The sequence below is a fragment of the Brassica napus genome, chromosome C4, assembly GCF_020379485.1.
Source record: "Brassica napus cultivar Da-Ae chromosome C4, Da-Ae, whole genome shotgun sequence".
Taxonomy (NCBI): Eukaryota; Viridiplantae; Streptophyta; class Magnoliopsida; order Brassicales; family Brassicaceae; genus Brassica; species Brassica napus.
Window position 1 is genome coordinate 16,591,100 of NC_063447.1, and position 27,572 is coordinate 16,618,671.

At 34.6% G+C, this 27,572-nt stretch overlaps 2 protein-coding genes and 1 pseudogene across 3 annotated transcripts; 1 reads left to right on the top strand and 2 right to left on the bottom strand.

The window, feature by feature from the left end:
- Positions 1 to 9,437: 9,437 nt before the first annotated feature.
- On the top strand, positions 9,438 to 21,376 carry LOC106436897 (annotated as a pseudogene).
- On the bottom strand, positions 12,835 to 14,635 carry LOC106436898 (3-hydroxyisobutyryl-CoA hydrolase 1-like). 2 transcript variants are annotated; one of them, XM_048754871.1, is made up of 6 exons: positions 14,482 to 14,635; positions 14,207 to 14,267; positions 14,003 to 14,101; positions 13,835 to 13,936; positions 13,706 to 13,747; positions 12,835 to 13,631 (listed from the first exon to the last, which is right to left on the bottom strand). In XM_048754871.1, the coding sequence occupies exons 1-6, from the start codon at positions 14,613 to 14,615 to the stop codon at positions 13,491 to 13,493; spliced, it is 579 nt and encodes a 192-aa protein (XP_048610828.1). In that variant the 5' UTR covers positions 14,616 to 14,635; the 3' UTR covers positions 12,835 to 13,490. The 2 variants fall into 2 exon arrangements, with proteins under 2 accessions (XP_048610828.1, XP_048610827.1); XM_048754870.1 differs by having other exon boundaries at positions 13,835 to 14,101.
- LOC125585568 (probable 3-hydroxyisobutyryl-CoA hydrolase 3) lies at positions 15,683 to 16,311 on the bottom strand. The gene is made up of 4 exons (XM_048754872.1): positions 16,294 to 16,311; positions 16,120 to 16,218; positions 15,991 to 16,059; positions 15,683 to 15,935 (listed from the first exon to the last, which is right to left on the bottom strand). The coding sequence occupies exons 1-4, from the start codon at positions 16,309 to 16,311 to the stop codon at positions 15,885 to 15,887; spliced, it is 237 nt and encodes a 78-aa protein (XP_048610829.1). The 3' UTR covers positions 15,683 to 15,884.
- Positions 21,377 to 27,572: the final 6,196 nt, after the last annotated feature.

The following is a 27,572-nucleotide window of genomic DNA, read 5'->3' on the forward strand; positions in this document are numbered from 1 at the left end:
ATACAAAGTCTAGAAATAGAACCTTTTTTACTAGAACTGTTTAAAAAATGACATTTTCACTAGAATGCCAAAAAACGACTAAATATAATCGAAAGAGAGATCAAAATTAACAAAATATCAAAATCATATTAAATACACAAATATCAGTTTATATTTGAACACACTATTGGAGAAATTCATCGTGAACAAATAATTTGTTTTCTTATTTTCTCTTTCTTTCATTCTATGTAATTCAAATATTATGGCATATAGTTTAGCAACAGTGATTTTATTTGTATGATATCACCTATATATGTAAACTATGTAGTATATCTTGTTTATATTTTGGATTTTTTAGTTGTTTTAGTTAAGTCACAGATTATTAAAAATCGAAGTCATAGTCATGTACTGAAAAAAAATATATATAAATATTCTTATAGAAGTTGAACATAGTTCTTCTTTGCTGGAAGTTCATCGAATATTCACCATTTAGCATAAACCACAGTAGCATGATCTATTAATCAGTTTTCAAATATTCATCTTCTTTTGTACAAATTGTTAGAAACACCTTTTTTATTGATATCATTTTGTTAAAATATTATACATTAAGGTAAATTTTTCATGTATATCATTTGTGTAAACTAATTTATGAATATTTATGATATTTCTTTTGCTGTGAACTGGTATACAAAATTACAAAATTTCTTCATGTTCATAATTAATTATCTCAACTTATAATTGTTTTATAAATGTTTTATATATAAAACCTTCAAACAGTTTGTATAGACGACTATAAACATTTATAAATGACCTAACCAACATGTATAAAAATTGCTATTAAGGAAGTGACTTCAAATGATTTTTAAAAGATTCTCTCTTCGTTTACATAAGGACTTTTTCATATTATCAGTTAGTTTAACTATAAATTTTGTCATGATTTTGAAAATGATTCGTCTCAAGCCTTTGTATATTTTTAATCAATAGTTAAGTCGTTTTTTTTTCCGACAAACTTTTAACATGTTTCTAATATAAGGAAAAACAATAAATATTAAAAAGGAACTAAAAATGATATCATATTCATTAATATTATATTTTAAAGTTAGGAAAAATGCTGAACAGTAAGTCAAATGTAATTTATCTGCTGTAATGTTAAATGTTGAGTCTTTTTTTATTGCATTGGCCCTTGGATGTGGATAAGTGTCGAATCTTTTACTATTGTTTTGGTTACGTTTGAATCTTTTTCTAATTTGCATTTTGATTGATCTTTTGCCTAATTGCTTCTAACTTCTTATATTTATTAGAAAGTCTCGTTACAAAGATCATTTGACTCGTTATACATATTAGAAAGTCTAAACTGCTTGCAGCTATTGAAATTTTCTTCTTTCTCAAGTTTAAAACAAAAACAAGAAAACAAAACATTTAGAAAGATGATACGTTTTATGTGAAAACTACAAGAACCCAAAATTTTCTTTTAGACCTAAAAATAACGAGATGCCCTCCATTTGCCGTTTACATAAGGACTTTTTCATACTATCAGTTAATTTAACTATAAATTTTGTCATGATTTTGAAAATGATTCGTCTCAAGCCTTTGTATATATATTTTTAATCAATAGTTAAGTCGTTTTTTTTTCCGACAAACTTTTAAGATGTTTCTAATATATGGAAAAAAAAAATAAATATTAAAAAGGAACTAAAAATGATATCATATTCATTAATATTATATTTTAAAGTTAGGAAAAATGCTGAACAGTAAGTCAAATGTAATTTATCTGCTGTAATGTTAAATGTTGAGTCTTTTTTTATTGCATTGGCCCTTGGATGTGGACAAGTGTTGAGTCTTTTTCTATTGTTTTGGTTACGTTTGAATCTTTTTCTAATTTTCATTTTGATTGATCTTTTGCGTATTTGCTTCTAACTTCTTATATTTATTAGAAAGTCTGGTTACAAAGATCATTTGACTCGTTATACATATTAGAAAGTCTAAACTGCTTGCAGATCTTCAATTTTCTTCTTTTTTCAAGTTTAAAACAAAAATAAGTAAACAAAACATATAGAAAGATGATACGTTTTATGTGAAAACTACAAGAACCCAAAATTTTCTTTTAGACCTAAAAATAACGAGATGCCCCCCATTTTCCATTATCGATATTTATGTTCCAACCAGTGTGGCTTCCAGTGGCGAAGCTAATGCATGGAGAGAAGGGTGCACATGCACCCATAATCTTTTAAAATTTGATATATTTCTTAGTAAATTTTGAATAAATCTACGATAATGTGCAACTTTACATCTAGGGAAAATTCCAATAACTAAATTTCGTTACATTTTAATACTTAAACGTTTTTACCACCCAATTTAATAACCGAACGGTTTATTTTTCTTATTTTAATATGCTTATTTTTAAATTTGTGCTCATGCTAATACCTAAATTATACTCTTTTTAATCCAAAATATTAATAAGTTTCAAATAAAACTTAAAATATCTCTAATATTCAAAAATAAATCTTAAACTTTTCAAATTTTATTTTAAGTTGTAAAATAAAAATAACTAATTTTGGATCAAATTTAAAATTTAGAAATTTTTAATTATGAATAAAATAAAAAAATTAGTTTTAAACTTCATGAAAAAAAATTTGAAATTAAAACTAAAACTAATATTATAATTTTTTAAAGATTGTCTACAATTAGTTTGGGTATAAAACTTGGTAACAAAACGTTTGGGAATAAAAAAAGCAAAATGAAATATAGTTTGAGTATTTTATTAAATTGTCCCATTTAAACCTTTTGTGCACCCAGTAAAAATGAATCTTGGATTCGTCCCTGGTGGCATCTTTATATAAAATCGATGCAAAATTGAACAGTTTCTTGCAAAGGTAGTAATGATCCCAAGACCGTCCAATAGCATGTGCTAGTGGAGCGGTCGAGCAGGACCTGAGTCTAAAAGTAAAAAAAATATTAAGAAAATTTCTAAATAAATACATTGGTTTAAAATATCAATTTTTTAATGTATTCTTAAATTTCTAGTTTATAACTGGAAGAGAAACCTAAAATATATATAGATAAATCTATTTACTTTTAAAATCATTTCATTACATTATTAAATATATAGTTAATTTTTTTTTTGAACATGGCTTTAGTATATATTGAGATGGCCCTAAATGATCCTATTAAATATCGTTCAAAAAGGGAGTGATCCTATTTATTTAGTAGTAACAATGTAAATGATAGTATAGCCTCTTGTTGAAAACAAATAAAAAACAACGTAAATGAATATGTGTATTAGTAGGGAGTGATCCTATTTATTTATCCTTATAAACTACCCTGATATTTCAGGAGAAGTTATTAGAAAAAAATGCCTCGTATATATGTCTCGACCGATGGCTTCTGGCGGTGAAATGAGTAATTAAGCTTTTCCTTCAATACGGGAATCAAAAAAGAAGGAAACCATGAATATATGTTTTGTGGAAATTTTATGCTTCTTTTCTGTGTATGTGTATTGAGATTTTAGATTTTAAGTATTGTGTTTACCATAGGCGAGTCAGGTGACTTAGGGAGGTGATTGTTTGGTTGAATTAGAGTAAAATTAATAGAGTAAAATTGTTTTACTTTTGTTTACCAATCAAGCGGAAAAAATAGTTATTTCATTTTATTTTTAACTTTTTGTCGTCTTTTATGATCTGTGAAATTTTTTATACTCTTTTATTTGAAACTGAACTTAGAGTAAATACTACAAACTAATAAAATAGTTCGTATGTTTCATTTTATTTTAATTAGGTGTTTAGCCAGGACATGCGGGCATAAACGTTTTATAATTACTTATTAGTTATTCATCAAAAGACTATAACGATGAATTATTATTTATGTTTTTATTTAAAAATTCTTATCATAGATGTCAAAAAAATAATCTTACCACCCTATGTATTATAACCTTTTGAATTTGTTTTGGTACAAAAAATTCAATATTAATATATAAAACTTAAAAATCACTCAATATTTTCTTTTCAATTATATAAAATTAATAATTTTACGTGATTAATATTAATTTAGTTATGTGTTTTCTGTTTTTAATTTTTTAATTTTTATTAAAAGATATTTCGGATAACAACACAATATATAAGAATCATATTTTTATTTTAAAATATATTTTTAGATTTTGGATAATTTTAATCACATATCTAATTAGATAAATCTTAAATTCATTTTTATTTTTGACTGAATTATATATTTTATTCATTAAGCGTATAAACGATATTAACCACTCTAACTTTTAACGTGAGAGCTCTGTTGCGAAAATTACTTCACAAATAATAGTATAGATTTCCTTCTTTTTTTTTTTTTTTTCATTTTCTCTCTTTTACTCTGTTTGATTTTCACATAATTACTCTAAAGTGTTTCCAGTCACACTCTCAATTTATTGTTTAGGCGATCGAGCCTTCTAGTTCGATATATGGATTCAATTTTTTTTTTTTGGATCTATTGTTGATTGTCTATTTGTTTTATTTCATTAGATAAATCGATCGAGTTTTCTAACATTGATTTACCAAACAAAATATCAACACTGAAATAAATTTGATATTAGAAGTAGATAATGTGATACTTCGTGTTGAAAATTTTAACTTGTTGAAAAATACAGTTCGCATACATGAGATCATTTTTGACTTTTAACAAAAACAATGATATTGCACGGAAGAACGTGCATTGTTTTCTAAAAATAAACATTTGGGGATAAAATATTACCTTAAGAACTTGCATGATGCATGTTTGTTTTATTTATTTTCTAAAACGACTAAAATGCTGCATTGAATATAAAAAATTTCGAGTGTGGGTTGCATTTTTTTAAGATATTAGAAATTAACATATTAATAGCCTTTTTTGTAACCGACTATCTGTTGATGAAAATAGTGTCTATACTATCAGATTAGGTTGTTAGTATCACTCTATTTTCATTTTCCAAAAGAAAAGATTCAATATAACACTTAAGTTTAACATTTATAAAAAGCCCTAAAAATTCACAAGTGCACAGTTATGCCAAAATAATATTTAGGAACTGATCATACGGAAACTAAAAATTGCAATATATTAAAGGTTGAGACACAAAGTCACAAACTGATTTAGAACAAACACTTGTGGGGTTTATTGGTTTTAAGAGAAAAAAATGTGTTGATATGCCTTGAATCTGGATGTTACATCTAGGCGATGGATGTTACATCTAGGCGATGGATGTTACATCACGTACATCATACCGACTCGGTTGCATCAAGAGCATTGCATCAAGTTATTATGGATGTTACATCTGATCGTGGGCTTAAGCCCATGAGTCCGTTTAGTCTAGGGTTTTAGATGCGAGATGTTATTATATATATCTTGTATTCGAAGTAACCCTAAACTTGCACTCTGTAAACTCAATATCGCCTCCAATAATAAGATCTCTCTTTGCCCGTGGATGTAGCCCTAGGGGTGAACCACGTTAAATATCCGTGTCGTAGTTACATCGCTTTTATTCATCTGTTTCCGCATCTGTTCCTTCTCACAATTGTTACAACAAACTGGCATCAGAGCTTCGGGTTGTGATCTAGTGAGAAGATGTCTGGAATAAGAGCGAAGATCGACAAGTTTGATGGGAGAAATAGCTTCAGTCTTTGGCAGATTAAGATGCAGGCGTTGTTGAAGCAACAAGGCATCTGGGGACCATTGTCAGAGAAGAAATCTGAAGCAGCTGATTTGGAGACTCTAGAAGAGAAGGCGTTCTCAACAATTTTGTTGTGTCTAGTAGACGAGATCATCATCGAAGTGTCGGATGAGAAAACTGCTGCTAGTTTGTGGCAGAAGTTGGAGAGCTTGTACATGACAAAATCTCTAACGAACAAGCTACTTCTGAAGCAACGCCTCTTTGCCTTGTGTATGCAAGAAGGTATTGAGCTTCGCGACCATCTTGACAAGTTAAATTCGATATTACTGGAGCTGCGTAACATCGATGTTAAGGTGGAGGATGAAGACGCTGCTCTAATCCTGTTGGTATCTTTGCCGAACTCTTTCGAGAACTTCGTGCAATCGTTCATTGTTGGCAAAGATACTATGAGACTGGAAGAAGTTAGGTCGGCGCTTCACAGTCGGGAATTACGCCATAAGGCATCCAGCTCAGGGACAGACAATCAAGCATCGGGGTTGTTTGTCAGTGGTGTGAAGGGACATGGGAACAGAAGGACTTCGAGAGAAAAGAAGTCGTTTCCAAGGGGTCCTAAAGCATCTGATATTTGCAACTATCGCAAAGAGAAGGGACATTGGAAGTCAGACTGTCCCAAGATGAAGGAGCAACGGATTGGGTCTGTTGCAGTAGCCGAGGATGAAACCAAGTCTGACGACGACATCGCTCTTGTTGTGTACGGACACACACACTCTTCTGATGTGTGGGTTCTTGATACGGGAGCATCCTACCATATGACACGGAGGAGAGAGTGGTTTTCTGAGTACACAGAGGTACTTGACAACAAGATTAAGATGGCAAACGACTTTGTCTGCAATATTGTTGGGATCGGCTCAATCAAGCTCAGGACACATGATGGTAGATTCTGCACATTGAACAAGGTTAGACATGTTCCATCAATGACAAAGAATTTGATATCCGTGAGTTTTCTGGACATGAGAGGGTTCAAATATTCGGGTGGCGATGGAGTTTTGAATGTCTACAGGGGTTCTGATGTGATTCTGAAGGGTTTCATGAACGGTACTCTGTATTGCTGAAGGGTACAACGGTTACCGGTTCAGCAAATGTTGCATCGCCAGAGATCCCAGAGGAAGATATGACTAATCTATGGCATATGAGGCTTGGACATATGGGTGATCGTGGGATGCAACATCTGTCGAAGCAAGATCTGCTTCATTCTGATATTGGTTTGGAACTCTGCTCGGAAGGGTTTAAACAGTTTTGTAAGGATGCAACATCTGCCAAGCATCTTACAGACAGAGGAACACCACAGCGGGATGGTGTTGCAAAATGGATAAACCAGATAATGCTAGAGAGAGCGATGTGCATGCTCTCGAGTGCTGGTTCGGAGAAGCGGTTTTGGGCTGAAGCAGTTAACACGGCTTGCTACTTGATAAATCTTGTTCCCCACATAGGCATCGAGTGCAGGATACCTTCTGAGGTGTGGTCAGGTAGATTTGCTGAATATTCACTTTTAAGAGTGTTTATGGGCTACGGTGATGGAATTACAGGATACATGGGCTGGTCTCCATCAGAAAACCGAATGGTTCTAAGCAGGAATGGTGTCTTTGATGAAGCATCTATGGTTAGAAGCTCAGGGTCCAGTTCAGAAGCAGAAAAGTGTAGCACTGATAAACAGGTGGAGCTGCAAGATGATCATGAAGTGATCGATGTGCAGGCACACACAGAAAATCAAGAGGAGCATGTAGAAGATGTTCAGTTGGAGTCTACGAAGACTCAACCGCTTGATGCTACAGAGCGTAGCATCTTGAAAGATCAACCAAGAAGGATTGATGTCAGGCCACCAGAGAGATATCGCTTCGAGGATATGGTGGGTTATGCACTTCAGGTTGCAGAGGAAGTGGATGCGTCATCTACTTACATGGAAGCTGTTTCTAGTCCCGAGTCTGAGAAATGGCATGTTGCAACGAGAGACGTGGAGTCTCATCAGAAGAATCATACATGGGACCTGGCCACATTACCATCAGAGAGAAGGGATGTTACATGCAAGTGGGTCTTCATGATTAAGGATGAAGCATCACTGGCAGAAGGAGCTAAGTATAAAGCTCGGATTGTTGCAAGAAGTTTCAGTCAGAGAGATGGAGTAGACTACAATGAGATATTCTCATCGATGGTCAGACATACGTCCATCAGAGTGTTGCTAACGCTGGTAGCACGTCAGGACTTGGAGCTTGAGCAATTTGATGTGAAGATAGTGTATCTTCATGGAGAGCTAGAGGAGATATACAAAACTCAGCCAGATGGTTGTCGAGTTCCTGAAAAGGATGACTATGTGTGTACGCTTCAGAAGTCACTTTGTAGATTTAAGCAGTCTCTCAGAGGATGGTACAAGAGATTCGACAGCTATATAATCAAGTTGGGCTACATCAGAAGTCCTTATGATTGGTGTGTCTGCATGAGTAAGTTGAAGGATGCGACGTTCATCTGGTTGGTACTCTACGTGGATGACATGTTGTTAGCTGAAGAGAAGTGTGACATCGAGAAGCTGGAGCTTCTGGGTTTTGAAGTTGAGATGAATGATTTGGGTGCAGCAATGAAGATTTTAGGGATGGAGATCTTCAGAGATAGGGAGAAGGAGTTGTTCTTGTCACAGAAGGCCTACATTAATGAGGTGTTGACAAGGTTCGTGATGTCTTCAGATGAACCTATCAGTATTCTGTGCACTGCAAATGTTCATCTCACCATGTATATGGTTTAGCCCGTTGGGGCATCTGGCCCGTTGGGGCATCATGCCCGTCGGGGCATCTGGTCGGCAAGGACATCTGGCTCATTGGGGCGAACGGCTCGTTGGGGCATCTGGTCCGCATGGACATCTGGTCCGCAAGGACATCTGGCCCGTTGGGGCATCTGGTCTGCAAGGACATTTGGTCCGCAAGGATATCCGGCCCGTTGGGACATCCGGCCCGTTGGGGCGTCTAGTCCGTTGGGACATCTGGTCTGTTGGGACATCTGGCCCATTGGGGCGTCTGGTCTGTTGGGACATCTGGTCCGTTGGGACATCCAGTCCGTTGGGATATCCGGCTGATGGCGAACGTCTGGCTCTAGTTGAGCATCTGGCAGTTAAAGGGCGTCTGGTTCGTCATAGCAACACATCTGGTCCGAAGGGACATCTGAGGCAAAGAGAGCGATGGTACATTTGGCGTTGAAGAACGCATCTGGTACATTTGGCGTTAATGGCGCATCTGGCACTTGAAAGTGCATCTTGTACATCTGGCGCTGATGGCGCATCTTGTACATCTGGCGCAGAGAAACGCATCTGGTACATCTGGCACTTGAAGGTGCATCTGGTATATCTGATTTTGAGAGGATTCAAGTCAAGGTGGAGAATTGTTGATATGCCTTGAATCTGGATGTTACATCTAGGCGATGGATGTTACATCACGTACATCATACCGACTCGGTTGCATCAAGAGCGTTGCATCAAGTTATTATGGACGTTACATATGATCGTGGGCTTAAGCTCATGAGTCCGTTTAGTCTAGGGTTTTAGATGCGAGATGTTACTATATATATCTTGTATTCGAAGTAACCCTAAACTTGCACTCTGTAAACTCAATATCGCCTCCAATAATAAGATTTCTCTTTGCCCGTGGATGTAGCCCTAGGGGTGAACCACGTTAAATATCCGTGTCGTAGTTACATCGCTTTTATTCATCTATTTCCGCATCTGTTCCTTCTCACAATTGTTACAACAAAATGTAAGAAAATAAAATACATGTAAAACAAATAAAAAAATAATTTAACGTCATCCTAGAATTACGCTCACAAACAAGATTAGTCCACGTTCGTAATAATAGTAAGAACTTTTCTAATTAACTAATTAAATCTAACTTATGTTAGTATTTTGATTTTCGATGAGTATAAAGAAACATACTTTTAAAAGAATTCAAATTTATTCAACCAAAAACATACTGGTCTCTCTATCCAAGTGGCGTAAATCTTTTGTTTGAAAGGGGATCGATCTAAGGAGATACAGCTGAGTCTTGTCCCATCCCATTATCTGTCAAAAGACCACTGAGATGGATCCAATGTGGAGGGTACTTTGATTCGAGCAGACTGCTCATAAGATTCATGAAGTATCCACGCCAATGTTCCAATTTAACATTTTCTTAAACGTGGAGAAGATCGTGGACAGACAACAAAGAAATGAACGAGTATTTGGAGTAGCGAGAGAAAACAAACTCCCCTATAGTTATACCAGTACTCCCTTCCTGTCGTGGTCTACAAATTAGTTTTGAATTTGTCTTTGATCTGAAAATGGGATTGTAAGAATGCACATTCCATATCCACAACATCACATCATGAATCTGACTCAGGAAATCAAGTCAGTGCCTTCTTCTGTGTGCAGCTATAGCATCACTCACATAAGACTAGTGTTTACGAATTCCTAGATCAATATAAACTCGTGAATCTCTCAAATCCATAATCATATCTAGAGGTGACCACATATCGGTCGAAAGACTCGACTGGTATTGCATGCATGGGGGGTTGGTTCCATAATCAATCATTAGAAATTAAAATGTTCTAATCTCTCTTATTATTTTACAATATTTATGTATTATATATAGAATTATATTTAAAACACATTTACATTTTAGGATACATATAGCTGATACACCGACAAACTAAAAAAATACAAATAATCTAGCAAAACTTATAGCTAAATAAATAAAATTTATCGGATATATAATGTCCTACAATTATATATTTCTTATTTTAAATAAACATTATTTTTAAATATAAATATAGAAATAAAATTCACTTTAAATTAATAAGTTTATAAACTAATAAATATTATATTCTTAACTATTTTAATCTATAAACTGTAATTAGTGTTGAGAATTACGTAAACATGATACATATATAAACTGATTTCTCCAATAACAAATAGAGATTCGTGCATAGAAGGGAATAACCTTAACAATAAAAACATATTTACACTTGATGTGGTTGATTTGATGTAAAAATATGTAGAAATTGTAGATGATATAGTGCAAGGGAGATAAATCTATATAGGAAAAGCCATAGAAATCAAAGTTAACCATTTCTGGAGAAAAAAACAATCAGCTTCAGTGCCAATTTTATTTCCAACATTATTTAAGCTCTGTATCAGAACCTTTTAATAGTATAGTTTTAGTAGTATATGAGATGCTCGACATCAATCATATTATTAGGGAAACACTTGATCGAGTCCAAGATCGACAGCCAAATAAATAAATTAAAAACGTGAATCAATCAGAGTATTATAAAAAAAGAAACGATCGAGTCCTAAATTAATTGAAGAAACTCAACACTTGAAATTGTATTATTCCAGCCAAACTAATTTTGTAAAAAACTCAACACATGTTCACACTCAAATTAGTAGAAGAAACTCAACTGTTCACACCCAAACCAATATTAAAATACTTTATTTTACTTAATTTATACTCAGTTTCCATTTGCTTTTTTTTTCATTTACATAATTCATTTTCATTATTTTAAATGACCCTTAATTTTCCACTCCGCCAAAACGTCATTGGCTACGTATATTTGATATACCTTGCCTCTATATATGTTATTTAGCATATGTGATCATTGTTACTCATTCGCAAACAAAAATGGATAAAAGATGGAGTCTTCAAGGCATGACTGCCCTTGTAACTGGTGGAGCTAGCGGAATCGGGTTCGTTTTTCTACTCTCTAGCTGTATCATATCTTATCTCATTGTTCCCTCTTTCAATGTAAGATATATGTCGATAATTTTTTGATAAGTTGTGGATGTTTTAGGCATGCTATAGTAGAAGAGTTAGCTAGTTTTGGAGCTACAATCCATGTATGCGACATATCTGAAACACTGCTTAATCAAAGATTAAGCGAATGGGAAAATAAAGGGTTTCAAGTGAGCGGTTCAATATGTGATGTATCCTCTCGGCCTGAGAGAGAAACATTGATGCTAACTGTCTCAAAGATGTTCGATGGCAAGCTGACCATTCTTGTAAGCTAATCTTAACTTTAAAAACTAAGTATGTTCTTATAGGAACAATACCTATTAGTAGTGAAAGATTCTTTTGGGGGTAAAATATAGTAAGACTTTTGTTACTCTTTTTTGTTCAACATAGGTGAATAACGTTGGCGTAGTTCGCCTTAAACCAACAACAGAATATGTGGCAGACGATTTCTCGTTCCATATTTCAACAAACTTGGAATCAGCTTATTATCTTAGCCAGCTTTCACATCCTCTTTTAAAGGCTTCTGGATTCGGAAGCATTGTTATGAATTCTTCTGTTGGAGGGGTTGTATCAATGGAATGTGGATCCCTCTATTGTTTAACGAAAGGTACACCGATAGAAAGTTAATCAATAGAACTAGACGCATTAATATTGTGAATTTATCAATAAAAATGAATGTAATATACGAATAATTAAGTTGGTTCGTGTGGTGTCAAAATTCATAGCTAAAATGGTTATATATATGTATATACGTGTGCGTGTGTTGTGTTTACATGTATTATTTTAGATCTAATTCATATAGATTCTTAAGTGAACGCAAGCAGTTATAGTTCTTTTAAAAAATGTAAAAATAGAAGGGTTTTCCATTCATTCATATATAAAGAGAGGTATTTCTTCGTACAGCTTTTTATTTGATTGTCCTAATTTACATCTTTGTGTGTTGTACAGGAGCTATGAATCAACTAGCAAGAAGTTTAGCGTGTGAGTGGGCAACTGATGGCATAAGAATTAACTCTGTTGCTCCTAATTTTATCCTCAATGATATGGCTGAACCTGTAATCAATAACACCCTCCACTTTTTCTTATCTATTATTTTCCAATTAACACTTTGTACTTATCATTTTTATGTCCTAATGTGAATTATCAGCATCTTGAAGACGCGGGTTACAAGAAGAGTTTGTTCAGTAGAACTCCGCTTGGTCGTGCTGGAGAGCCAAAAGAGGTTGCATCACTTGTGGCCTTTTGTGTCTACCTGCAGCTTCATATATTACTGGTCAGACCATTTGTGTTGATGGAGGTCTCACTGTCAATGGTTTCTCATATAAGCGACAGGCTTGAGCCATACTTGTGTGTGTGTTTCTTAATAATTTGTCTATGCAAATAAGAGAAAGTGATCCTCCTAGCTGTAGGACCATTATCTCATTTTCCATGTCCACAAGTTAAGGAATCGATGATTTTAGTAGAAGTCTCGACCATTATCTCATTTTCCATGTCTATGCAAATAATCATCGATTCCTTTTCCTTTGTTTCCTACATACATATTTCAGTAAAAAATAATGAATAAAGACAGGAGAACCTTTTTTTTTTTAAGGAAAGTATTCTTATGTTTTGTGTTACTATGATCGAGATTTCTACTAAAATCATCGTTTCCATTAACTGTTACTAAAATGACCAAAAGAGTGGAGGATTCTGGCCAATAAAAAATTGCTGAAAGACTGGCAACTTTCTGGTGGATGAGACTGAAAATCTAAACTATAGTTTTAGATGTCAATAGTCTGTTTTGACGAATACAATCATTGATGCAGACGTTAATACAGAAAGCATGCAGAATGGGAGTACCATGCGGATGCAAGATGCCAAGGTAGAAAAGGATAAACATGTGATTTATAATTTGATGAAGTGGCTGACATAGTTGTTGACAAGAGTAAATATAATAAAGCATTTATCACAAGTTTTACACCACTTAAAAAGAAGTTTTACACCAAAAAAAAACATAAGGAAACGGTCGCGTGACAACCAATGAAATTTGAGCTCCAACCAACGAACGATCACACATCAGCTTCACCACCTTCTCTAGTTCACAGCTTTGCGATTATTAAAGCAGGCAAATTTTTCCTTGGTGAAAGCTTTAGATCCTTCCATTGATCCTCTTCATCCACTTTCTCGAAGTACCTCTCCACCATGTTATCCTTCATTTCTTCCAGACTCCGTGGCTCCCACTGTAGTTCAATATATGACATTACATCAACAAATATGACATAACAAGAAAGAATTAATATAGTTTTTGTTAAACCTTTGGGTTCCTATCTTTGTCTATCACCACGGCCCTGCAACCCTGCATAATTAGACACGTTGTTGTAATGATCTCTACAATAAAGACAGTTTCAGAACGAAGATATACAATCAGGAAAGCAGACAAAACCTCCACAAAATCTTTGCTTATTTCTCTTTTCAACACATGACACACCATTCTATACTCACGGATAAGACACTTTCCCACCCCCTGAAACCGCCCTTCTCTTATCTGAAATTTCATACACAGAGTCAGCTCTATCCCATTATTATACGTGACACATTTTGAGGAACTAACCGATCTAAGAGAGATTTTAAGGCTTGCTGGTGATGCCTTCTTCAAATCTCGAATGGTAGCTGAGATCCATTCATCTGGTTTCTGAGTGGCCTCTCTCTCCTAACCAACACATATGATGGTATAGTGCATTGTCAAAGTGTAAATTAGTCAACTCAGGAATGAATGCAAGCCAACTTTTACTATATATATAAATGAAAAAATTACAAGTGCAGATATAATCTCTTCCATTGTTCTTCTCGAGAAGCACCTATCAATTACATCTAAACTGCGTAAAGAAACCAAAAAGAATATAAGAAACAGCCAACAAAAAGAGGCATTTTTACTGTTAAAGAACGATTGAAAGCTCACACCGGCACAAGTATTACTTGAAAATGCAATCATGACCAAATTGTAGAAATTTGTTATTGCACTTGACCTAAAATGCAGCGAACTCAAATACTAGTAAAAGGAATAGATGAGATAAAATAATAGACACATGCCTGTGGTAAGCACTATGCTGCTTCAGGTGCGGATTCTGAGTGTATGCATTGAGAATTGTTGAGGCAAAGGTAACTGGATCACTTGAACCAACTTTGCAAAGATCTGCTTCTAAAGCAGTCAACCTCTGTGACATTAATGAGTAGCCTTACTAAGTAAAAAATTCTTCTCGAATAAAATACCGGTTATATATAGCCTGAAATGTAATAGCCTTTTAGTATCTCAAGGAACACAGAAATTTTTGTTTTACAGACTTCAGGTTTGGTTATCGATACATATAAGGTTAAACAGTCAACATAGATCCATCGAACCAGATAAAATAAGCTTCATGAACAAGATAGCTCCAAAGAAATATAACTACAGTATAGAGTACACAGTATAAGAAATATATGAGTGTTTTAAAACTTTTAACACAATAATAAGTACATAGTTTGATGAACGTTTTTTGACATATATAAATAATTTGATGTTTGATTTAACTTTTTAAAATCATAAATAATAATTTAACTTGTGACTGAGTTCAAAACAAATTTTCTTGCTTTTACTTTAAACCAGTTTAAATTTAATCCGTGAAACACTATAGGTTCAGTTGGTGACCACTAGAAGAATGAAAAAATGAACAAAATAAAAAATAAAATTTCATTTGTGGAATTGAAAAAAAAAATATGATTTTTTGTTCAATTTGGTCCTTATCAAAATTGCATAGGTAAAGTTTTTCTTATAAATTCATTCCTCCATGAGAAATTAAGAAGAAAAAAGTGGGATCTATCTTTCAATAATTTGACTAAAATTTCAACATAACTGTTATAAATTTTGAGGAACAAAGAATTCACCATAATTTGTTTCCTTCAAAATGTTCACCAATTAGAGTTTTATAATGCCGATTTTTGGATTAGTAAGACATAAAATAATAAGTATTCGTAAGATGATTATGCCCGCACAAAGACCTAGTAAAATAGTATATAAGATGTTGATTTGAATTCATAAATATTTCAGACGAACAATTTTTTATCATGGGTATTTTAAAAAGTGCTCGAATTTTTTTAAATAACATTTTTGTGGTATATGTCCTTTTATTTATTATATGATATATAATTATTATACGTGTTATGATAAGTATAATTTAAATATGAAAAAGGCCAGATATCCCAATATTTAAATCAAATTATATGTTGATTTATTATATCCTATTTTGGACCCAATTATATTCGCTTTTCCACTTCAACATACCTGAACTTTGCTATACGTGGCCATGACATAGTCGAGCTTGTATTGTTCTGAGAAGAAATCGGCACCGACTCTCCATGACTTTCCTAATCCTCGAAAATAGAGAAGAGTGTTTAGAAGCTGAAAGGTAAGCAGGAAAAGAAAGATGGGAGGGTGCTATATACCTTGTATGATGATATCACGAAAAACAGGTAGGATCGCCACCAACACAAAAGGCTCTTCCCTGACCCTGAGGCAAAGATATTTAGTGTGTGCAAACCGGAAGCGATAAGGATAAATATTACCTTTAGGATGACGAGTTTCACATTAGGGTCTTCCTCATATGCTAGGAATAATTGCGTCAACCGAGTGATCTAGAGAAGATTCATTCAGGCCAGATATGTAAACTAGTGCACGAATGGAGGAAAAAAAACAAGGGAAAAATTCAATAACATGTTGGAGTTTAGAGCATTCAGTTGCTTTGGTCTGTTTAGGGTGAAGATTCTAACACCAGATTTGTCTTCCATTAAAACCTGTTTTTCAAATTGATTTAGGGAGATGGTAAAAATTGAGCGTTGTAGATTGGTAGCAAAGAAGAGAAAAGAAACCTGAGAGTCTGAGGCCATCTCGACTTACGTCGCTTCTTCTTCTCCTATTTCTTATCGAATGATTATGAAATGAATGATTCTTATTAATCATACATATATATAGGGTTTAAAAGTAGTTTGATTTCCTTATAAAAATCAAATTATTTAATATATCATATTCAATTATTCATGTTAAACATGTTTAAGTTTATATAATAAAATGATATATAGATTATTAGAATTTCAACGGATGCAACTGTGTTGATCCATTAACCAAACCTCTTCGATAGTTTAGGCATTAAAGTCATACTAGTGCTATTGGCATTAAGTTAAGATGTGATATTAGTTCTACTGAGGGATTTTCTTTAATGATATGATGTTTATAGTTACATATGTTTTGTTATGTTTTCAAATTAATGAAAGTTGTTTAAGATTTATTTGATTATTAGATAATTAAATAATAGTCTCAAAATAGTTTATATCATTTTTATGGGTTATCAAATACATAATCTGATCATGAAGTCCTATAAGTGAACAATTACATAATTAAGTTATTGAAGTCGATATTAAGATTACTAGCTTGGGACACAGATAACCGCGAATGACTAATATGTGAGATGATTAATGACTAAATTTCATGGAGTTATTTACTATGTTGTATTAATGTCAAACAAATAGATACATTTTGGCGAACACAGTATCAGATCGACCCGTTATAAAACCTCAATAAGATTGTTATATGATGTCATGAGAGTTTTTGTTACGAATATAGAGTATAGTTCTTAGATTTGAGTTTGCCATGATTTTTTTTGTGGATTATTCACTTTGACTTGTCAATAGCCAGCCGTAACTAGTGATATAAAGACATTGATTGGATGTTCTATGAAATTTTTTAAGGAACATATATGGAACAAGATGAGATTTCTTCAACCTATATATCAAGAGATAAATATCCCGGGGCCTATCAAACATTTGATATTCAAAATGCATAGTCATGTGCAACCGAGATGAAAGTCAGTCTTTTGTTTAATCATTACAAATGTAAGTTTGACAAGCATGATATAGCTTAATAAGGATGATAAGTTTTTTGCCATATGCTGAGATTGAGATATAGAGATAAAAACATTATGGGTGTAGATGATTCTAATATAAGTGAGAAACTAGCTCGGGATTGTCTTTTTTAAAAAAATATATTTAATTTTATAACATATTATATTTTATTTCATATTGTTTAAAAAAATATATATAATGTCTTTTTTATAGGGAAAATTGGAAATATAGAACAAAAAAATAGTAGATTGTCCCTATGCCATAATATGAACTAGAAGTTGTCCACTTAGTATAATTTTTTATGTAAACCCAAATAAGCTCCTAAACTAAGCGTAAAACGTTTTTTGTAAATTTAATAGTTAAAAAAAAGTTAAAAGTAAAAAAAGAAAAACAGATAGTAAATAAACAAAAGGGGATAATCCCAAATCGTGACTTAAAACCCTAAACCCTAATTTCGTCTCCTCCTTTGGCGATAGAGAACAAAAGACGAATTCAAGTCATCGGCTTGTCAGAGCTCGCCGTCGCCGGTGTTCCTTTTGCCCGCTAAGACTCTGCTGGTGTTCTTCTTCTTCTTAATCGCAGTCTAAGAGACCACGTCTCACTTCGCATCTCGTTCTCAAGTAACTCGCCGAACACCACTGAAGCTCGTACCTCACCGATAACTGAGGCTCATGCCTCTCCGATCTGGAATATACTCTCTCAGCCCTATTTCAAGCAAACCAATCGAGACTTTTCAGGTTTTTTTTGAATTTTTTTTTGCATGTCTTTGTATCTTTTACTTGAGTCCTTTTTTTTAATTATAGTTTGACTGTCAATAGGTTTCGAATTTAGTTTCTGTGAATGATTTAGGCTTCTATCTTATCAAAGTTGCATACTTTTTTGATTGTTGGTTTGTGGCAACCGATCTCTTGTACCTGTTGTTGTTTCTCGTGACATTGAGGGAGAATGGATTCGTATTTGATTGGGTATTGACATCTATAAAGCTTGTAAAGTATGTGGTTTGCATTTTTGTATGTCTTAGGTGATTTTGTTTGATTTGTTTTCACTAGTATGTGTGTCTTTGGACGATTGTATTATGATTAAAAGTAGCATGAATATTGACTGTTGTGATTGTATTTGTTTCCTTGTGCATTGTTCTCAAACACCACGAGCTTTTCAGGTTTGTATAAGAAATTGTGACTTGATTTTCATGTCTTTCTTTTTAAAATTTCTGTGTTTCTTTATCATAGTTTGCGCTTGATATGTATCGATTTTCATCCTCATTCCACGAATCGTCTAGGCTGTCCAGTCGTCAGATAAGAAGAAAGATTTCAATGTTAAACAGTATACTGTTTCATATGTCCCGATGCGCGGCCTAAACACGAGTGGTAATGATTGTGGTGCTTATTCGTTGAAGTTCATAGAGTGCCATCTACTTGGATTAAATTTCTCTTTGGTGAATGATGAGAACATCCAAGAAGCCCGACACAAGATAGCGTATGATCTTTGGGAAGCAGCAAATGATGAGGTCTTGCAGTATCGCATGTCCACATTTAAGCCTCCACAGCGTGCTCCGGAGAAAACTGTCGAACTCATTTGAGTTCATTATTGTTGTCTTTGATATTTTTCAGTTTATCATTTTAATTTATACACTACTGTTATTGTTATGAAACTGATGTACTATCCGAGTTCATGATTATTGTTATGAAACTGATCTATTATGTGATTTAGGGTAAAGAGTTTGAACCCTAGCTTATTTATTTGAGTTCATGATTAATTGTTGTGTTATTTTTGTTGTTACTATAATTTACATTTGAAATAAGATAGGGTTGAAACTCTAAACTCTAAATTCGATAGGGATTCATTCCCAAAACCATAAATTAGATAGGATTCATTCCCTTAATTCTAAATTATGATAGGGTTCAAATCCTAACCCTAGATTAGAAAGGGTTCAAACCCTATTCCCCTAAATCACGTAAAGAGTTAATAAGATTTTTTGTTTTACAATGTAGAGTTTAGTATGTTAACATGACGATTTTATAGATTAATGAGTTATAGTTTTTAGACTCTAATTTATACAAATTAGTGTTTTTGATTTTTATCTTCTTATAGTTGTATGATTTTGATTTTAGTGTATGAGAGTGTAGTATTCTAGCATTCGATTTTAGTGTTTTGGAGTATTACCATTTACGGTTTATACCCACTAAGACCCACCTGAAAATTATTAAAATCCGACCCGTAACCCGGATCCACACACCCCCAAACACGTGATTTGCTTATCATTTGTCAAAATTTAATAAACCAAAGCCGGGAGAAAAGGGGATTAGGGTTCTTTCTTTGCGAATCTAGAAATGAAATCAGAATGACCAGTTCGTCAACTTCTTCTAGTTGTTTTCCTTGAATCTCTACTCATGGTGTGCCTACAAGATGCTGGTGTGGAGAGGGCATAACAACTTTTGGTTCATCGACCGCGGATAATCGGTATCGGCGATTCTACCGATGCAAAATTGCAAGAGATGTAAGTCAGTGTTTCGCTTTCGTGTTGCAGATTTTGATTTCGTGTTGCAGATTAAACCATACTATATCACTTCGATTTACAGTTCAAAATAGAATATTGACTAAATTTTGTTTCTTTTGCGTTAGAGAAAATCTGAGAATCATCTATTTAAATGGATTGACGAAGCTTTGATTGACGAGATACGGACGGTGGATGCGAAACATGAGAGGGTTGCTCAAGGGCATACGAAGCTAGAGGAAAGGGTTATGGAAAATGTGAAGTCTGAGTTTGCTAGAGTTGAACATGAGATGTCCCAAAAGCTCAAAGAGAAGGTGAACATGGAGATTGCTAGAGTTGAAACGGAGATGAAACAAAAGCTAAAGATTGCGGCAGTGGCTATGGTAGTTGTAGGAGCAGTCGTTGGGATATGGACTTCTCTTACTGTCTGAGCAAGTTAGAGTTATCGGTTTGCTTGTTGTCTGAGTTTTTTGGGTTCAAAATAGCTTAAGTTTGCAGTATTGTTTTGCATTATTATCAACTTATATACACTCGATGCCTTCTTGATTAAAATCGTTCGCTGATTATAATCAGCTTCAGTTCACAATTGATGAATTATTTTTTGATTTATGTGGTTTAAAAGCTAGCTTCAGTTTACAGTAGCTTATAATCATCTTCAGTTCACAACCAGTAATGATCATCTTCAGTTGATATATACTTGTTGCTAATGAAAAACAAGTAAATCAAGTAAACCATAACGAAAAGAAAGAAAATCCAGAACGAAGAAATACATGTAAATCAAGTAAAGCAAGTAACCAAAACCATAATGAAAAACAAAAAAATCCAAAACAAGGACATGGCTAAATAGCTCTGTCACATGTAGCCCTGTTATGATTCTCTTCGTCACATCGACTGCACCTGTGCCTCTTTTTTCTTGAGCTCCTTGCGATGAATGGAGCGTGTCTTCAACTGTCTCATACCTGCGTTTTCTTCTCCTTCTTACTCCTCTTCTTGATTTAGGAGGTAGCATATTAGCATTTCCAACATCATCTGAAACAACCCAACTATCCTCAGGAACACCTATTGGATTGATAGATTCTTGGTAAGCTGTTCTCCAAGTGGAAGCAGTGTACATGTCATCCGTTAGTGAGGATGGCGCTCGGCCAGCTGTTAAACCAGCCTTGATAGCATGTCTACATGGAATTTTTAACAAGTCATATTTCCCACAACTGCAAGTCTTTCTGTCCAAATCAACCAGACAGTTGATTGTATCTCCACGAACAAAAAAACGATGGTCGTTAATTGGCTGGACAAGAAACGTTTTACCCTTGTTAATCCGTCTATCTATCTTTTTCTCGATGGCAATAGTTAATGGTTTTGTATGCTTCTTGCATTGTGTCCGACGTTCGAAGAACCAACGGGTCAACATTTCTCTGATGCTATCCAACAAAGGAATAACTGGATACTCTCTTGGTGAGCGCAAAGCAGAGTTTATTGATTCAGCCGGGTTTGTCGTCCTGATGTCGTACCTGAATCCTGGAACTTACAGCGAGCCCACTTTGTAACATCTGCATATGTTAAATATTTTCCAATAGCTGGACTAATATTGCACACAGCTTGGAAGCGCGTCTGAAAATCAACGACTTTATAAGCTTTAGAAGCTTTTGCAATCAATCCAACCACTCCTTTTCCTCTGTAATGTGTGACCACATTATTCAACAAATGGTGAATGCAAATTCCATGTTGAGAAAGAGGATACACATTCTCAATCGCCTTACAAAGTGAGCTATTTCTGTCTGACACAAAAGCTAGAGAACGATCGTCCGCAACAACAACATTTAGTTGTCTCATAAACCAATCCCAAGAACGATCATTTTCAGAGTCCACAACCGCAAATGCAATAGGATACAAGTTAGAGTTTCCATCTAAAGTTGTCGCAGCAAGTAATACTCCTTTGTATTTGCTCTTCAAAAATGTCCCATCAACAACAAGAACTTGTCGCATGGCTGTATGAAAACCTCGTACTGATCGCACCAGCATCTTCTTCCCCGTCGTTCGACTTATCATTGTCTTCGACATCCTTATGCGTTTCATATGAACTACCAATGTCATCTCGAGGTGAAGACGATAAAGGCAGACCTTGCTCACTGAAACGCAAGTTAGATTCCTCCTTATCAAGCTCAATGTCGTCGCTGTTTCCATTGATAGGTGAAGTAGACACACACAACCTTGTCGAAGCTTTTCCACGTACATATGTAAGGAAAATTTTGACTTGCCGATCATTCCCAATGATAACTGGGGGACAGTCTATTGTACTGATTAAGTCCTTAGGTAAGTAGCTTAACTCAAGTTCGAAATCGTTTTGGTCGATTTCCAAAATCCTCAAGAGCCATGATTCTTAGATCTTCAAAGGAACTTATCAATTCCACAACCAGTACTCTACCTCGTTTTTTTCTTATCAACAGCAAATCCCCATCTTTTAAGGGGATCAAACTTCCACACCCCACAAGAGGCATAAATAGGCATCTTCTTGGGCAAGAGATTCAATTTTTTTGGGTGGTTTCAAAAACTTCTTGTCAATATCGTGTAATGGAGAAGAAGAACACGATTTTTAAAAAAAAAAATAACTTAGGAAACACGCAAATTGAGGAAATAATTGATTTACAATATATTCTCTTAACAGATTTTGAAGAGATTTATGGAAAATATACATTTCGAAATTGGCAGAACATACATTCTGTTGTCCGTAGAATATAGATAAGATGGTAGATTGTAAAACCATGATGTCGTAGGATGAAGTAGTTTAGTAGATAAAGTAATTATACTTTCGTAATTTATCGGTATATTGGTAGATTTTGTGATTTCGTCTTCGTAGATGTATTAGGAAGTAGTAGTTAATGAATTCTTCCGTAGTGCAGAAATTGTGTTCTATTAATATTTAGTCAACCAAAATATTTTTCATATGATTGTCTCTTGTTTATGTACATTTTACATATTATTCCATATTATCTGACTCTTAAAATAATTGATATGAATTTTTAAAGTTGGTAAGGGGTATCTAAGTCCAAATCTGGCCCAAAAAAAATTTATGGTAAAAAAACAATGTAGTTGTTTTTCTATTCCGTTTTGGCAATTTTTTCTTTTTTATATGTGTAGAAGCTGTTTTATATGTTTTGAATGAGTAAAAATCATAATTCTACCACAAATATTTGAGAAAGACAACCTCAGAATCAATAATTTGTAAGGTACAAAAAAAGAATATGCCTAAAATTATAGATGTCATTAAATGCCATTTAATAATGAAGCAAATTTAGTTACCATGTATATGTATAGGAGAATGGATTGTATGATACATATTATTATTATTATCCAAAATTGGTTTAAATTATAATGATAAGTAATAATGTTAATAAATGCTGGTTTAAACTGATTGGTTATCACAAATTCCTAACATCTGATTGGCAAAATATATAGTTGGTGAATTTATTTTTAAAAATAATCAAAAAAACAGTAGCATACCTTTGTAAATAAGTTGGAAAATAAGGGCATAATCCTATTAGGGATTCTGCTTTAATAGTATAGAAGTATAGATTAATGGAAATGTCCATAATATATTGTAGTTATTCTATTAGAAATTGTAACGTCCAACTACGACAATCGTATAATATTAGATGGTTATAATGTTCTGATAAAATTTTCTTATAATTTATGAATTAAGAATTTATTATTAATATTATTTTATATTTGGAGTTTTAAAAATAATATGGTAAATACATTCTATAAGATATGATATATTTGTTCATATTCACGCGTCAACGTGACGTGAAATATGGGTCTTAGACCATCTCCAATGGTTTATAGAGTAGTTTTTACTCTAAAATAGAGTAAGATTTCCCTCCAATGGTTTACTCTATATTTAAATCTAAAAATGAATATTTTTAAATATTTTTATTTTATTTTACGACTAATACCTTTTATTTACAAAATTTTTAAATTGATCCCTTATATTTTATTTTTCACAAAGTTCTTATAAATTATATATTTATATCAAACATTTATTATCTTAAAAATGACATTACATTATATTAAAACAATACATTTAATTAGTGTATCTTTCCCACAAATGATCAATTAAAGAATTTTGAAGCACAAAATGAGCTTCTTTATCTTTTATTTTTCTTTTTTTTGAACAAATGAGTAGGAAGCCCATATACTAACATCCGAAATGCGGTAGTTAACTTTTGCAAAGACGATAATCCAACCATGCCCGCTGCATCCTTTTTTGTGTGAAGTAGTTGTCATAACTTTCAACTGCTTCGATTATACGAAGAAATATAGGACGCAGATATCTCCTACGAAACATAATATCATTGTACACCGGTGTCTCCGAAAATTAATCGTTGAACAACCTATAACTTGGTGATCAAACAACATCGGTTATCAATCCTTTAAAAGAAGGAAATACTGAATTTTTGGAACAACTAAAGAATATAAGAGCACAATGAGAATACCACTCGGAGATTATTATGCTTTGAATGAGCTGGAGGAAGAAAACAAATCATTATTTTGCGACTTGAGATCAGTGCAAGATCCAGAAGTTCGTGAATATTTTCAAGAGGAACGAACACGAATTTTACAAAAAAGACGTGGTCAACAACATGAACAAGAAACTACTCATTTGTCTACCTCATTTGGACAATATTTTAACAATCTTAATGGATCTGGAGGCAATTTACCAGAATATTAAATCATAATTATCTACGATTTTAATTTTATGTTATGTTGCTTATTTCTAATTTTAGTATTTGTTTTCTTTGGCTAGTTTTATAAAATTATTTTAAATTTAAATTTTAATTTTAATTCTTGTTTTCTTTTGCTAATAATAATAACTTTCAAAATTTTGTATATTGTTTTGAAGAGAATTATGTGATGTTTGCATAATTAAATTACAAAAATAGTTACAGAGAAGAAATAAAATAGAGTTACTCCAAATATTGTGGGAACCGAAATTCGCACTGTCGATTTACGTTTAAATTAGGAAACTAGGAAAACCCTAATTTCCCAGAGGTCCCGGATCTCTCCGAGAGCCAACGGCAAGTGACCAAATATATGCGGAAATCATGAAAAGATAACAAACGAGTTTAGAGAAAACAGTAGATCTTATTTCAAGTCCGCGTGAGAGCGTTGCGATCATTACAAGAGATCATAAAAGCTTTGGCCGCAAAGGCTGTCAGCGAGTTACCTAGTTCTAGCGGCCTAAAAGCTCAAACCTAGTTGACTCGCAGCTCGATAACAAAAGACGAAGAAAATACAGAAAAGGTTTTTGATTGATTTCGGACTGAACCTTATGAAAGGCTGCCTACGTACCCCTTTCGAGGATCAAGCCTAACGTAGTTCAAGACTGAACCAAGAGATCGAACTGCTTGTGCACGTTCGTCTGGTAATCGGGTGCCAGTCATGGAAACAGAGCATGTCGAGAATAATGCCTCAGAGTTTCTAAGTGCCGAGAGTTCTGAGTCTAAAAAGTCATCACCCGTGCCTCTCGCCTAGGACTCCTTATATACTCGCTCCTAGGTCGGTTTACGCTTTTTCCTCTTCTGCCCTTAAGCCGTCATAACTTAAAAATGGAGATATTCCATTTTTCCCGATCTTTCTAATTATCTTCGAATACTTCGTATTTATCCGCGGAAACTTGACATTTATCTTTTCTTGCAAACCAAGCATAAACCGTCCTACGGTTTATGGGCTTTTGGTTAAGAAATCGTAAGTGGGTTTCGAGTCACGTCTTAGGTCTCTTTGGGCCATTGTTTGACTCGAAACGTTTATTACGGCTTCTTTCGATAAAAACGAACCTTCCGTGGTTTTTATCGTAAAGTTCGATTGATGACTTCAAATGACGAGAAACATGAAATGGGTTGGCTACGGTCTTCGGGAGTTAGCATTAAAGAGTAGACGAGAATGCATGGATTCGTGTCGTATCAATTTTTAAGAAAGCACGGTCGCTATGTAGCGACAGAGTCGTGTGCGTACTCGGTCGCTACGTAGCGACTGAGCCATGTGCGTGCTCGGTCGCTACGTAGCGACCGAGTCGTGTGGGTGCTCGGTCGCTACGTAACGACCGAGCTTCGGTGAGAGCTCGGTCGCTACGTAGCGACTGAGATTTGGTGAGAGCTCGGTCGCTACGTAGCGACTAGATTTTGCGCTGGTTGCTACGCGGCAACCTTGTTCGCGTCTTTCTCCTATTTTTCGTGAATGTGTTTTCTCCGCAAGATTCTTCGTAAAAATAAATCTTTTTCGTAAAAACGTTCATGCCGATTTTTACGGACTTTCAGACATTGATTCCGTCGTGACCGATTTTGACCCCAACAGTTAGCCTCCCAGCTTGTTAGAACCATGAGCTTCTAGCGTGAGGTTCTAGCGAGTGGCTTGGCAAGTTAGGCAAGTTAGGTGAGTTAGGCGGAATTTATGGTCGAAAAGGTCCATGGTAAGTGGTCTTCTCGCTCTTCTAAAAGTAGAACGCTATAAGATTGGGGCTGCGCCTTATGACGGCTGCCTACGTACCTTGGTTGAAGGGATCAAGCCTTTCGTAGTTCGTCTTGGAGTTAAGGTTTCTATGACTAGTTTTCCAGCGAGACCTTTACGGTCTGGTTTTTATGTAGAGGCTATCAGGCGTGTTGCTGCCGTTGGCATTTTATATGGGTGTAGAAGGAAGACTACGAGTTGTCATCTCGTAATCTAACTCTGTGTGAACTGCTATATCCGTGATCTGTTTTGAGAGTTTTCCGCAGTGTGTAAACTTGCGGGATTTCTGAAGACGCTCGAATATTGGCAAAGAGACAAATTTTGGGATATCGTATCAAGGTTTTTGATACTATGCCTAGAGATGTTAGAGACCAGTGCGCTGGGTTTAGGGCAAGACCTAGGTTTACTCCTGGTTTTAGAGGGTGCGATGAATAATTCGACTTACGTATCCCGTTTCAGTTTCATCATGATTCCATACCGATTTAAAGTCCGCGATAGGTTCTCGGCTTACACGACTTATATGGTTGGAACCGAGCATCTCTCCAAGGACAATTTTTAAGCCTCCTGGAAGTGCTGACCAAAAATTTTGGATTTCTTTTATAGCGCTATTATCTTTGTGTCGGACGTACTAGAGTCATCTCTACGAGATGGCTAAGTCTGTTTAGGACGTTAAGAGTTTGTTGTGATCAGCAACAAACTTAATGGTTAAAATTACCATTTCGAGTCTTCGCGAAGGATATGTTTTGAGAAGATGTTAGTTTGTATGACTGTCTGGTCTTCCAAGAAAGTGTTTTTATCGAGGAAGGAAATTTCGTCGAAGAACGAATCTTCAGGCATCTGCGACGTCTCGCGATGCTGTAGATTTGTTATTCTTTCGTATGCCGCATTTCGTGCTTGAAATGTTCGCGGGCTTGAAGATGTTTCGTGATGTTGCAAGGGATTAGTCTTAGCCCTGTGTTTGGGAAACATTCTGGTTTGACTACGGATGTTCGCAGCCAGAATTGTTGTTCCTGTTTGGATTTGATTTGTGATCGAGGAGTTAGGACCAAGGGGTCGCGTAAATTTGTCCCCGGAAAGAGGCATCCTCCTATACCGTGCTTTGTGTGGTGTTCGCCTTCCGAGATTTCTTTTGTGTCTATTTGAGGATGTTCCGCATAGCTATAGGAGCTCTGTTACGAGTTTTCCTTACATGCCGCATTTTACGAGTAAAACACAGCGGGCTTAAAGTGAATTGTAGTATATGAAACTTTGTCGA

Excerpts from the sequence above, each read along its gene's own strand:
- LOC106436898 (XM_048754870.1), bottom strand. The coding sequence starts at position 14,615 with ATGTCACAGAGGTTGACTGCTTTAGAAGCAGATCTTTGCAAAGTTGGT. Across the intron at positions 14,268-14,481 it reads CAGCATAGTGCTTACCACAG|TTTAGATGTAATTGATAGGT; the intron begins GCATGTGTCTAT and ends TTCTTTACGCAG. Across the intron at positions 14,102-14,206 it reads AAGAGATTATATCTGCACTT|GAGAGAGAGGCCACTCAGAA; the intron begins GTAATTTTTTCA and ends TGTGTTGGTTAG.
- LOC125585568 (XM_048754872.1), bottom strand. Across the intron at positions 16,060-16,119 it reads TGTTATTGAATTTTTCCCTT|ATCACTCGGTTGACGCAATT; the intron begins GTTTTTTTTCCT and ends AATCTTCTCTAG. Across the intron at positions 15,936-15,990 it reads TGAAACTCGTCATCCTAAAG|GGTCAGGGAAGAGCCTTTTG; the intron begins GTAATATTTATC and ends TCTTTGCCTCAG.